This window comes from Alligator sinensis, unplaced genomic scaffold (assembly GCF_000455745.1).
Source record: "Alligator sinensis unplaced genomic scaffold, ASM45574v1 scaffold442_1, whole genome shotgun sequence".
Taxonomy (NCBI): Eukaryota; Metazoa; Chordata; order Crocodylia; family Alligatoridae; genus Alligator; species Alligator sinensis.
Genome location: NW_005841829.1, coordinates 7,432,733 through 7,446,646, shown reverse-complemented (window position 1 = coordinate 7,446,646; position 13,914 = coordinate 7,432,733). Strand labels below are relative to the sequence as shown.

The 13,914-nt window shown below is 42.5% G+C and overlaps 1 protein-coding gene across 1 annotated transcript in view; it reads right to left on the bottom strand.

The window, feature by feature from the left end:
• Positions 1–13,914, bottom strand: part of NAV2 (neuron navigator 2) — a 420,322-nt gene that overhangs the window by 175,277 nt on the left and 231,131 nt on the right. Inside the window, 4 exon segments of the mRNA XM_025200388.1 lie at positions 1,002–1,391; positions 3,332–3,440; positions 10,164–10,276; positions 13,742–13,914. The exon segment at positions 13,742–13,914 is cut by the window's right edge and continues 13 nt beyond it. Of these exon segments, the coding sequence (XP_025056173.1) occupies positions 1,002–1,391; positions 3,332–3,440; positions 10,164–10,276; positions 13,742–13,914 (785 nt within the window).

The following is a 13,914-nucleotide window of genomic DNA, read 5'->3' as shown; positions in this document are numbered from 1 at the left end:
GATTTGGAGCCACAGAGATCAACATATAGATACAGATTGCAAACATTAGAAATATGTGAACAGTTCATTTAAAATATAGCCCTCTTCTCCCTCATATAAACTTCAATTTAAAATCAGAACAGAACTTTTGAGGAGCTCCAAAATAGGCTGGGTATTTTTTTTTCCTGAACAGCTTTTTATATTTCTAAATGTGAGGTTTCATCTGGACCTTTCAAGCATTCCATGGAAATGATTCTCCTAACAACTGGTCTAAGCTTAGGTTTGTAGCTCAGCTAAGCAGCAGGACACTTAAACATAAGAAAGTAACAGCATAGGTAAGACCAACAGTTCCCAAACCGTGGGTCGCAACCCCAAATGGGGTCGCAATATCAGCAGATGGGGTCACGGGGTTGGGAGAGAGGGGCCATGCTGAGGAAATGGGGTCGTGCTGAGCAAATGGGCCCATAAATGGGACCATGCTGAGGAAAAGTTTGTGAAGTACTGGATAAGACCCTAACCATGACCTTGTTGAAATATGGCTGGGAACCTGCTCTCCAAATCATATTAAAACATGCGCAATATATTTGCTACCTTTAAACAGTGACCAAAAATTACCAATATTGTTCCACTTCAAACAGTGCTGGGATTTGAATACAGTAGAACCGGGATACTTTGCAAGATTAGGTTCCTAACCCTGCCAGAAAACTTAAAGGCTCCCAAATTAACTGGGCATATACAGAGCCACAGTGAACAGATGTGAGGGAACACTGAGGTGCTCCAGCTGTTTCCTGTGGCTTTTATTTCATAGCCATTTCTCCAATCAGCTGCACACAATGGCTGATGAGCTCTAATTGAGCGGAAAAGCAGTACTCTTTGAAGTAAAAGCCACAGCAGACAGCTAAGTGGCTTCTTCCTAATTTGACAACTTGCTATGAACCAAGTGGGTTATGACCACTTGGATATGACCTTGGTTCTACTGTACCATTATGCATAGTATTTAAAAGCCAATTACATATACTTACCCACTTGTAATGTCATCAGTTCTTATATTCTTGCTCAGAACATCACCATCACTCATATAGCCAGTGGCATCCATGCTGATGCCTTCAAGATCTATTTCATCACCAGCCTTGTCTGAGATGTCCACATGGCAAACGTTACTACCACGGGTTGCTAGCTGTCTCCTCAAAGGTGCTGAATACATATAACGCCCAGACTCAGCATTGATGAAACGGCTTGCATTAGCTCTTGGCGGATATCCATTTCCCATCGATGGAGCATCACCTGCCTGAAGGCGGGGACTTGATTGTCCAAGTCTCCATGATAAAGGCGTTGGTCTTCCCGTCAAGCTGAGAATACTGCGACCACTTATTTCAGTTGTGACATTGGTGTCAAATGTAGTCTCCAATGTGCTTGAAAAATAAAACATTGAATTCAATCTGCACTTATGTCATACAGAAGCATAAGAGTTCCAGTGAAGGTTTTTCATGTATCGTAAAAAATTTGGTTTCCAAATACTGACCGAGTTTTCAAATGCAAGTGACACAACAGAAGTCCTAGTGTGTTTCAGAAAGTAACAGCGATTTCAAAATAAAAAAAATGGCGTGTGCAACAATCATTTCCTGGACCACATCACTTCTTTATATAGTTATAAATGATGGGTGTGTTTCACAATGCCGCCTCAGTGCTCCCCACTGCTGTCTAGTTTATCACTTTGTTGTACACATACAGCATGGGCAGCTATTTTGCTGCTAGTTTCTGAAACATGCTCATATATTATGCAGTTCATGATCTACTCTAAAATAAAGAGCCCCCCCTGCCAAGTCACCAAATGATTATCTTGTAATGTTGGAGAAGGGGCAGGTGGAGAAATGTTAGGGTTTTTTGCCAGGGATTATTCCTAGTATCCAAGCATATTTCTCCCTTTCAGTCAAAGCTAAACACAGTAGATGTTTTCACCATTCCAGGCAAGGGGATTAGGCTATTAAGCTGATTAAAAGAATACCTTTTGATTCTGAGCTGCTATTTTTATGAACCGTATTCTCCTTTCTAGCTGCACTCAACAAATATCCCAATTAGGTTGGCAAAGCTTCAGCCAGCAAGCCATCGGCTACCTCTTAACTAATAAGTAAAACGCAGAAATATGAAAATAAAACTCTAAGATTTTATATATGTTTACACAATACTTTGGTTTACAAATGCATTTTATCTCTTGACTACTAAATAAAATGTCTGGCAAGACTCATATTAACCCACACCCTATATTCTGCATGCCTACATGGGTAAGTAAGCTCCTTCCCTTTCATTATAAATCCTAGCACAGCCTACATGGGGGAGGCGGGGGGGTGTTTCAAATTCACAGTTTCAGTTGCTCTTCCCCACATCAACCATTGATTATCTTTTCCACTGAATTGACACACCGTTACCTTCATCGGTTAATATAGATAAAATGGGCTTAGACTGCTCACAGTACAGTAAGCCTTGTGAAAACAAAAGCTGGCCTCATGATCCTGTGGTTATAGTAATTAATTCATAATGAGCTGTCACATTAATTAAAATTTGACAAGGAAAACAGATGCACTGGGCGTTCATCTGTGCAGGTCCTGCCTTCACTTCAGATACAAAGCCAAGCTACAAACCTTCAGCTGCTAATTCTATGAGCACTATGCAGGATCAGGCCCTTCACATTGCCAAACATCATATTCTCCTAAACCTCCCTTTGGACACTTAAACAAGATCAGTCTCAGAGTGTGTTCAAATGCAATAACCACTTTTGTTTATTTGAAGCATATTTTAAATATTACTGGAGATTTCTAAATATTGCTTGACTAAAAAAAAAGTTATACATGTACATAACTAATAATATTATAAAGGTTTGTTTGTCCAAAGGCCAGTCAGGAATTCAAGTTATGCACTTTATCAAGCAGGTCAAACACAGTTCACCTGCTTGTTTAAACAGAATATTATAGATCCGGGGGAAATGCATTAAAGTTGCTCATGAATAAACCGAAGTAACATTTTAAATAGTAACTTTTGTACACATCAATTCAAACATCACCTAATGCATTTAAGGAACACAGCTCTTTCTATGACTGTGCTTCTATATACAAGCACCATGCCTTCTCCACCACCATCAGCTACTCCTCATAAATCCTGATAGATACTGAACAAGGTTTAGAATCTCTGCTTTCCATAAAAAGAAGAAAAGCACAATAAATACTTAGTCAACTTATTTCCGCCATTGTCAGCATTAATCATTCTTCCAGAAGCATAACCCAGCCAAATTTTGGATCAGTAATACTAGGACACAGATTTTTCACTGTTCTAATACAGGAGCAATTCATGCCATTACCTATGAGTAACCTGGGTTCCCCGTAAGCTGGACATCGTCTCCTCTAAGTTCTGTCGAAGATCAGCAATGTTCTTCACGGTTCGCAAGCGACGTGTTTCTGGATCCTCCCCTAAAAATGGAAAAGAAAATTAAAAAATAAAGAAATAACCTATATTAACTGGCAATAGCACAGGGGATGAACCACCATCTCTTCATGGGTCTAAGTCAAGTACAAATTCCTGCCTTTATGTAACTTATATATTATTTATAAGGAGAATATGATGTTAGATATCCATTGGAGAGCAACTCCCATTGGGCAAATTCCATTCATGTAGAAGGTCCTTCTGTTTGCTTGCTTGCTTTTTGGTGGGAACTCAAAATAATTTTTAGGCCTGCAACACATTCAGGTGGCCACGGTTGCAGCTATCTTTCAACAGCGTAGGAGCCAACATTATAGAAAACTTTCCAAAATTAGAAAAGCAATATTCAAAGGCAAACTATGTGTTATATCTGTTCCTAGAGCCACACTTACTTTCCTTGCTTTTACTTAAGAATTACTTGTGCTTTTAATTCCTTGGTATCATTTTAAAAAGGTCCATTTGAAAACAATGTATTTCCTGTTTTTAACTACAAAAGAACTACAACAACACAAAAGAAAACAAAAACACACTTCTAGTGGCCTCAATGGAATTTATTTCTGCTTGCTTGTTCTCTGCAATCAATTAAAAACCACTTCAGGTTGCTAACTCAGCTGTATGTTATCTATTTAGCTCCTTCAGTGTTGAAAAGAAGTGACTTATGATTCTTAGTGGTTCCATTGTGCATATTGTAAGCATGTAAACTGAAATAGAAAGCCTCCAGAGAATGTATCAGAAAAAGCTCTGCTCATTAAACTAGGATCTTTTCACAGAAGGAAATGATCTTATTCTAGTATACAACCAACATCTAAATGGCAAAATACTTAATACATCAAATTTAGTCATTTTTTTATTATACTTCAGTCTTGCACATTCTTTAAATAAGCGGCCCCTTTCCCCTAAAACCTACCATGACACTGTGAAATGAACTAATCTACAAAACTGTTAGTTTAGATGGCTGTCCACACATTGCATAAATCAGAAATTTTAAATGGTAATGATGGATTAATCAGCCTCTAAACTTTTGCTATTTTGTTAAAAAAAAAAAAAAATTCTTCCCTGAAAACAAAGACCTCTCATGGCAGCATAATTCAAACTTCTCCATGTTAGCCCACCAACATGCTGCAGACTTGCCTAGGATGTACCATTCTAGGGAAGAGAAGACAGACCATGGATTGGGTGAATACATGAATGACTGGTGCCTCCCAAGACTGGGGGCACCATGGCAGCGAGTGGGGACCGCCCACAGACACCAGTGTCGGTGTTGGTGGTGGAGGGCAGGGGGAGGGAGACAAATGGTATGAGAGGACTGCCTGCAGATGCTGCCGGCTGTGTTGGCAGCGAGGTGGGGGCGGGTGGCAAGTGGTGATTGCCCACAAAAGCCGGTGGCAGCTTCAAAGGTGGTCAATCTCAGGGTGGGGCATGTGTCCCCCCATGTTCCCTCCCCACATGTCGCCTATGGGTGAATATGAATCTTTCTGAAAAAGGCAAGACATGCAATTAGGTTTGTCTGTACCAGGGTGACAGTAGGTTTCAGGCAGGTTGGAAACGAGCATGCCAAACTCTATCCAACCGAGTCTGCTGACACATTCCAGCACCAAAGGATCAATAATGGGACTGCTTCAAACTCATCTCCAGCATCTGCACGCTCAGGCCTGATGGAAGGCTTGAAAGTAGGCACTGGGGACAAGCCCACAGTAGCCCCACTAATGAACTTCCAGCTCTGGAACAGCTACTCCCTTCCACCACAATATAGACAGGCCTTAATTGATCCCTTGTTGTCTGTCTCAGAAAGGACAAGGCTGGAGGAGCACGTTCATGACATTTTTCAATATGCGGAATTCAGATTGACACTAACAATGCATTTCACATAGATAGGGAGTGGGACCTAACAAATACGTGATTTCATGGAAATTGTTTAATTGGCTGTCTCCTGTGAAATAGCCAGTTCCCTGTGCTTTTCCATGGGGAACTGGCTATGTTCAAAAAGCCAGCAAAGAGCTGGCAAAAAGCTGTCTTCTAGAATGGCAGGGGGAGGGGGAAGGGGGCAAAGTGAGAAAAAAAAAGGCAGACTACCCCACCAAAAGTCCCCTTCTCCTGAAGGGGAGGGAGCGGGGAGGGAGACAGCATGCCCTGCCCCCTGGGGTGTTGGCGTGCTGTGTGAGGGGTGAGGAGTGAGGGGGAGGGTGGGAAGTGCATGCAGCAGAGCTCCCCAGGCAGTGTGGTCCATGCTGCCCCTGTGGGACTCTGCATGGGGCCGAGCCCCACTTGCTTGTGTCGCAGCAGCCCATGTCACACTCCTGCCAGTGCCCACAGCCCAGCCAGATGCTGCTCTGTGCCCCCTGCCTCCAGTTTCAGGAGCCAGACCCCCATGCGCCTGCCGGGAGTGGCACAGCGCAGTGCAGCAGGAGCAAGAGGAGAGGCTGCTTCTGGGAACAGCTGGCTGGAAGCTGCTTCTGCTCCTGCTCCTGCCCCAGCACATGGGGCTCCGGCTCTGGCTCCAGCTCCTGGGAGGCAGCCAGAAGCTGAAGTCAGAGCCCTGGCAGTGTGCCAGGAGCCCCCTGGCTGAAGCTTTTTGCCCGCCTGCCCACCTAGAATGGCATGGTGCAGTACGGCATGGTGCAGCAGTGGCATAAGCAGCTTCCAGCAGGCTGTTCCCTGTGTGGCTGCAGCCTGCCAGGTGCTTCTCTGTACCCCCCACCTCCACCAGCAGCTCCTCCTCTTGCTTCTGCTGCACTGCCCTGTGCCACTCTCAGTAGACACAGAGGGGCTTGGTTCCAAATCCTGGAACTGGAGGCAGGTGGCACACACAAGCTCCTGGCCAGGCTGCAGGCACCAGTGGGAGCTCAGCGTGGGCTCGGTGCGAGTGAGTGGGGCTTGGCCAGATCTGGCACCCAGGAGCTGGCATCCAGGAGTTGGCACCCAGGAGCTGAAGCCGGAGCCTCATGTCCTTTGGTGGGAGCTATCCAGCTGAAACTACTCACCTGGCATAGTGCAGCATGGCACAGCAGAAGCACGATCAAAAGCAGGAACCACTACTAGAGATGGAGGGCACAGAGCAGCACCTGGCTGCAGCTGCACCAGGAACAGCCCCAGCAGAAGCTACACACTGGCTGGGGCCTGGGCCAGCAGGCACTGGTGGGAGCCTGGTACAGGCTGTCATGGTGCAAGCGGGCAGTTATGGCCCCATGTGGAGTGTCACAGGGGCAGCTGTGGGCTGCATCCAGTCACCTGGTGGCCTGGGACCAGCCCACAGGCCATATTTTGCCCACCTGAGGTACGGCTTTCAATCAATGCCTGGGAGGGTAGGACTTTTGGCACCCCTCAGCTAGGGGCATGGGGGGGGCCCGCTTTGCTCCACCTTCAAAATGGCAGCCCTGACTGTGATACGGTCATGAAATCAGGGGCCCCAGCCATGTTACAGCCTTAAAATCAGCTGCCAGAGCCCATGAATTTGGTAGGTCCCTACACATAGACCACCCAACCATTAGATAAATAGGACTTCCAACCTTAGCTAGATTGGAAATGGCAACCTAACAAACTCAGCTCTCCAATCCACCGAGACTCTGGGAAGGAAAACATTTGCATATATTCACTGGTCTAAAAATTACTAAAGTGCCAAAGAACATTAAAATATTTATAGGACTAAGGCCTGATAAAGGGTTGTGGTGCTCTTTCACAGATCATTTCTTCCATAGATAGGAAGGTAAGTGGAAGATAAGCTATTAAGAACACAGATAAGAGGCTTAGCTGAAATGAAAATAGTTGAAGTTATGTGCTTTGAGAGACTCACTTACAAAACTAAATTGGAGGCAATGTTTTTCTCAACACAAAGTCATACTCAGACAGAAATTATAAAGGTCCTTAGTAGAAGTAAATTGATGTTCCACAAGAATATTCACTTAAGTTAGATAAAAAATTAATTGCTTTTTTGATATAGAGATTATTCTCATTGTGAATATTTAGTAAATATTGCCTGCAAATTGTTTAAATTTTTCCACATGTATTTTCTTTCCTCTTCATATGCACATGTGACCCAATAGCATCAATGATTGTTACATGCCTCTATGGAAATAATAATAGACTCCATAGTCTGCCACGTGCTTATTATATTTTCTCTTTCTTTTGGGGTGAAGAACAGTTTTGTTTGTTCAATTTTCCTTACTTCTACTTAATGGATTTACCAATGTCTGTTGAATTTAGCTTTGAAAATTTGCCTCTTTCAGTCTCCTGTATTTGATGATCTATAGGTTGTCCCACTGTCAGGTATATTTTTGATCTCAAAACAACATATATTAGTAAAATAATAACAATATGCACTTATGTCTTCCATTAAAGACTAAAACTCCTATGTAAGCTAGGTATCATTCCCATTTCACAACTGGGAGAACTGATGGATATCCAGGCTGCTATGCTCAAAGCAATGCAATGACAGCACTGAGGAAAAAAACAAAAATCATACAAGCAGGCCAATACTCAGTCCCACAACCTATACAGCAATGCACTATCTTCCATATTTATATATATGACCTCCAGAATGCTCTCCAAGACCATAATGCTAGTGCTACTTGTCTGTTTAATATTTAATTAATGTATACATAAATTATATATGCAGATGCAAACATGCATGCATTCCCTCCACTCTCTTCCTCACCACTGACTCTGTGTCTTAGCTCTGCCACCAGTACACCTAAACACAGGTATAAATGTGGCAGAGGCAGAATATATAATGGAAAATGAAATTCATCCAAGTTGTAAAAGTTTTAGCTTCACGACTTCCCAAGCAGGATGACCAGTCCCAAGCCATTACACTGGAAGTTGCATAGACTAACTAGATAAGAACAGCACAGTGTAATCCCAAGCACAAGATCTTTCAAAGAAATGATTAGATTATTAAACACACACGTACATCCCTAAAAATATACGGGTAAGAAGATGAGAGCACTCCAAAGATTCACCAGCACGACTGTAATTTCTAATAAAACTTGGGGTCCCTCTACACATTATAGTGAATTAATTAACCAGGTAATAATCACACTTTAATTTATGACCAAGCTACATATTCAACCAATGAATGGCATGATAAAACAAGCAATAAGCTACAAAGTTATTGCACAAAAAATGTGTAATAATTTTATAGCTTGTTCTAATCACTCCATCAATTGGACATGTGGCCAAGTGCTCCCCTGTGGCTGGGAACCCCATCAACTGACAGGCTTCCAGCTACAAGGGTGCACCACCCACTTGTGGCGGTGTTTGGGACTTGCAGCAGGAAGAACGCTGCCCCTGGCGAGCCTCCTTGGCTGCGGGGCTTGCAGCAGGGGCAGCATCTTCAGCTGTGGGGCTCACAGGAGGGACAGTGGGAAGAAAGATGCTTCTGCTGAGAGCTTCAGGAGGTGTTGGGCTCACAGTGGGGGCAGTGGGAGAACGTTGCCACTACTGCAAGCCCCATGGCCAATATTCCTGCAGGTTTCACAGCGGGGGAGAATGTGTGATGCCCACTGTGATGCTCATGAGGTATGGGGCTCACAGCAGTACAAGCATGCCGCATGCCCCATGCTGCCCCCACTGTTAGTCCCACAGCCGATGATGCTCACAGTGGGGACAGTGTTCCTGGTGCTTCCCCTGCTGCAGGCCCTACAGCAATATTGGCTGTGGGGCTCATTGTCGGGATAGTGTGGGGAACGCTGTCTCCACTGTTCACAGCTGTGAGAGCCAGTGCAGGGGGAGCCTGGGATCATGACCCCAGGTTCCCCCTGCACTGGTGGTAAGGCATGGTGGGATCTAATGCATGGTCCCACAATTGTGCCTCTTGTCATGCATGCCAGGAAGTACAATTGTGGGATCACACATTAGATCTCATCACGCCTTTCCATGCAGGGGTAGAGGGGCTCTTGGTTGCAAAAAAAAAAATGCCTTGGTTATTATTGCTAGACTTAAAAGTAGCTGTGAGTATGTTGCTAATAAGCAGCTATTTCTTCAGTGGCATGAATTTCAGAACACACAGAAACACATTACTTTACAACCCACAGCATCCTAATCACAATTGATTACAGCACGTGTGCACTGGTTTGTATAAAATGAACAGCAATAAGCCAGGAGTTCATTTTACTTTTCTGAATTCAATAAAGACATTGTTCCAGTAATTTAGTCATCAAACTGATGAACGTGGGAAGGATCTCTACTTCATTTTTTATAATTATTTTTTTTACAGATGTAGCCTAGTTATTGATTTATGATAAATCTGAAACTGTTAGAATTTCAGACTTAAACAACCCCAGTTTCTTTATGCTCTAATTATAAATCTGGGAAATTCAGTAAATAGAACCAAAGGACACAATTTCTCAAATTACTTAGACTGAATATGAATGAATGATGGGTGAAAGGCAACAAATTTCAGAGTTGGCTCCTTGAGATCTCTAGGAAGATGCCAATTACCCTCAACTCATAATGATTTCAGTGCAGGTTGTAGTGCTCGGCATATTGTTGTCCAAATCTCCGATATTTTCTCAGTTACTATTTCTGAAGAACCAACTGAAATATCAGAACTTGTCAAAAATAAGGCACTAGGAATATGCACTAGGCACTAGGAAAATAAAGCACTGACTTCACTTCTCTTGAAAGAAGGAACCAGTGGTTCTAGTTAAACTCTATTTAGCTCATATTCATTTATATAATTGAGGGACAAAGTTAACTAGTGGTATTCCAAGACCTACCTGAAAGGTCTTCAAGACCAGGCTGTCCAGTTTTAGTGTAAAGGGCAGAATCCATGCTCACCCCTCCGGTGCTGGACTCAGCCGTTACATTCCCTTCAGTGTCTGTCTGTGATCTTAAAGGCAAAACAAAATAGAGATGTGCAATCATTCACCACCAAAAATAAAACAAATATAACGTCTACAAAACTGCAGCTGCCATCATCCACTGTGCCCTTCTCTCTAGAATATACTAGCAGACTGACTCTACATAATTCATTAGTCCCACGTTGAGCTATGTCCTAGAAACGGAAACAAGCACTGAACTGTAAAGAAAAAATGAAATATTCATAATCAACTGTAGGTTTCCAGTTCCTCAGACAAGGTTCTAAAACACTTGGATTTTAGCTAAAACTACGGTCTAGTCAGAAACACACATTGTGTCTGAAATGCTGATATTAACCACCTGCAAAACTTACACTATAAAATGAAAAGTAGGTTGTGTGTGATAATACAGTATACCTGTGCAGAATTCCCTTTGCTGACTAGAAGCGCTACCAGCTGTCATTGGAAAATAAACAAATGCATAAAATGATCCTCAATCCCAGTAGCATAACTAGGGTGGGGTGACTGGGGCAGTTGCCCAAGGCACTGACTTATGGGTTAGGAGGAGAGGGGAAATCCTGGTGTTGCAGCTGTGCAGTGGTCAGAAGTCACCACTGCCCCAAGTGTCCAGTGGCATTATTTTGCCTTTGCACAACCCCAACCAAAGTTCCAAAGTTCTGAAGCTATCAATGAATGAAACCTGCTCTCATGAGAGTTTATTTTTCAGACGTTATCAGCATAAACTGTGATCACTTCATTTTACTAATTATACTGAGTTTTGTACTTTAAGAATACATTAATTAAGATTAGAAATCAACCTCTCCAAATGCACGACCTAAGTGTCTAGATAGAGGGTTTAGCAGATACTTAACCAGATACAATTTTTGAAATCACTGGAAAAGCCATGTGAAACTTACAGCAAATAATTTTTCTAGTTTAAAAATATAAAAGAAAATGAGATATTTACAACAGACCTTCTTGTAAAATTTGGCATACTTGCAAAATAGTGAAGCTGGTGGATCTGCTCTTGGCTTGGAGAGACCAAGCATATCGCCTTTGCTACCAACTACACACATTGCTCCTTGTGTAGGGATTGCAGACAGAGGAAGGTGCCATAGATATCCAGGCATGGTTCTTTGGGTAGATGTGATATCTTTTATTAGACCAGTTGAGTAGCTGGAAAGAAGTTTTTTGCCAGCTTTCAGGTGCAGTCACCCTTCTTCAGGCACAGAAAATCTCTGCTGTTCTGAGACTCCAACAAACACCAGAGACTCAGAACAGCAGAGACTTCCTATGCCTGAAGAAGGGTGATTGCACCCAAAAGCTTGCAAATAACTTTTTCCCAACTACTCAGTTCATCTAATAAAAGATATCACATCTTCCCAAAGAACCTGGCCTACCTATGTCCTTAGATCAACACTGCTACAGCCAAAAACCCATATATATCTAAGAATTCCAAGGTAGTGAACTGTCTAGAGCAAACCTGAGGCTCCTATTGTAACTCAACTTAGTGTGGCAGCCTGTCCTGCAGATCCAGGTTGATTAATCTGCTATATCTTTGCCCTTCTTGGCTTAGGCAGCAGAAGCCCATGCAATAACATCAAGAAACTTTAGCTAAAATCCTCGATGCTAAGCACCTACTAGTATTATAAAGGATGTGACCCTGAGATTGAAAAGACAGACATGTCCTTAACAGCTGAACCTTATGTTTAACAGGAAAGTTTAGACACTAAAGCATAAAATGATGCTACAAATTTATATTCTTCAGGACTTGCAAATAGTCACTCACTGTTCATGGCTGGAGACCATTTTATTAAGCATATTTTAACTTTGCTCTTTCAGAAAATGATTATGATACATTTGGGCCTTTCACTTCTAGTTTTGACCTTTCACTGGCTTGGCAAGTAAAACATATTTTCTGAAGTTTGGAACAGCTTCCTTCCCCTGGCAAGGCTATGCAGCTTGTTTTGTGCCTTTTGAAATGTCAAATAAATATTACCTTGAGACTATCAATATCTTGCAAGGGTTATAAAAAATTTATCAGCCCAGTTTTCATGCTTCAGATGATATCTCTGTTCAAAATACTGAATGGAGATGAGCATCAGATTGGTTATTACAGCGGTTTTATTTTGGCTTTTGATAGGACATTATATTCATAAACAACCTTCAACCCAGTGTCTTACGAACTCATGTTTGTAGAAATAAAAAAAGGAACAACCCATTCTTTCTATCTTTAGTTACAGTATTATAATCCTCTGAATGGCACTGGCCCTCACTAACTCTCAATAAAGAGTTCAACCTTCAATGAGTTCTAAACAGTCTTGGTGCATTCCACTATCTGCCAATGGTAAGATGCTGTAGTGATAGTGATAGGAACAGAGTACATTGGGAACCAAGGTGAATATAGAAATGTTAGTAAGTTCAATATGAATTTTCTTTAGTGCCAAGAAGAATTTAATAACAGTATGTAGTTTCAGTAGGTTCATAGTTCACATTGGCCTATTTTTATGTGCCTGCATAGGGATAGGGGCTAAAAGACACTCTGGCCCTTCTTTCCTTGTTATGCTCCCATATAGCACTAAGCAATCCTTTTGATTCCTTGAGTATATGAACTGTTCCGTGAACTTTCACTAAAGGTCAGTTGAGGTACTAGGACTATGGCTCAGCTGTCCTGACTCTACCCCTGCTATCCAAGCAAAGCCCATTCAGTGGGGAGTGAATACAAGTGTGGAGCAGCAGTCATGTTCCTCCTCCGTTCCTCGGCCTAAAGGAATTTTCTGAAAATGTTCTGGCATTGGGAAAGCACCATGACACATAAAACCAGCATAATCAACAAAATATTAAAAATGGCCAAGGCAGCTTTGGCCATCTACAGAAGGGCTCCCAACATTGCAGCTACCAGTGAAACAAAACTAGTGTCAGAAACAGTAGACATTTTTGGGGGGTATCTTAGAGGTATTATACCTGCTGAGGTACTATGCCTAAGACCTCCTGCTACTCTGTTTAGTTCTGCTCTACCAACTGAGCTTAAATCTACTGCCACAGTCAAACAATAGAAACACTGCACCTGAAATGCAAGCACTACTATATACATACCATTCATTAGTATTACACAATCAGCTTTTTTCAAACTGTTCTGACAGAGATACAGCAACTCTTTGCTCCCCTAACTTTCAGGAATACTATACATTTTGAGCATGACAACTGTTTGAGAGCGAGAGAGGCAGTTGGCCATGTTAGTCCGAAGTCAGACAGAAGGCTAGGTAGAGCTGCATAGCAGAAGTTTTCATGAGCATGAGGTCATGTAATCAGATTATGATTATTTAATTTAATTGTAATTTATTTTTAATTATTTCATAGCAGCCTTTGTGCTAACAGTAGAACTAAAGTGGCTGCTGTACAACTTTTAACTTGCGTTCCCAAGTAACCACATGATAAATGAGTTTCCCTATAAAAACACCAAGTGCAAAACATTATACGTGAGGAGTTGACCCTACCTGTACATGAACGGCGCAACTGTGGCAGTGTTCGGGTGGCTGTATTGCTGTTGGGGATGAGGTAGCTGAACACTCACAGTATTGCTTCCTGTAGTCTGTGTGGTACTAGCTGGCCCACTGACAGCTTGGGTGCTGCTGCTGCTGCTAAGAGCAGATACCCCTCCTATCCCTTT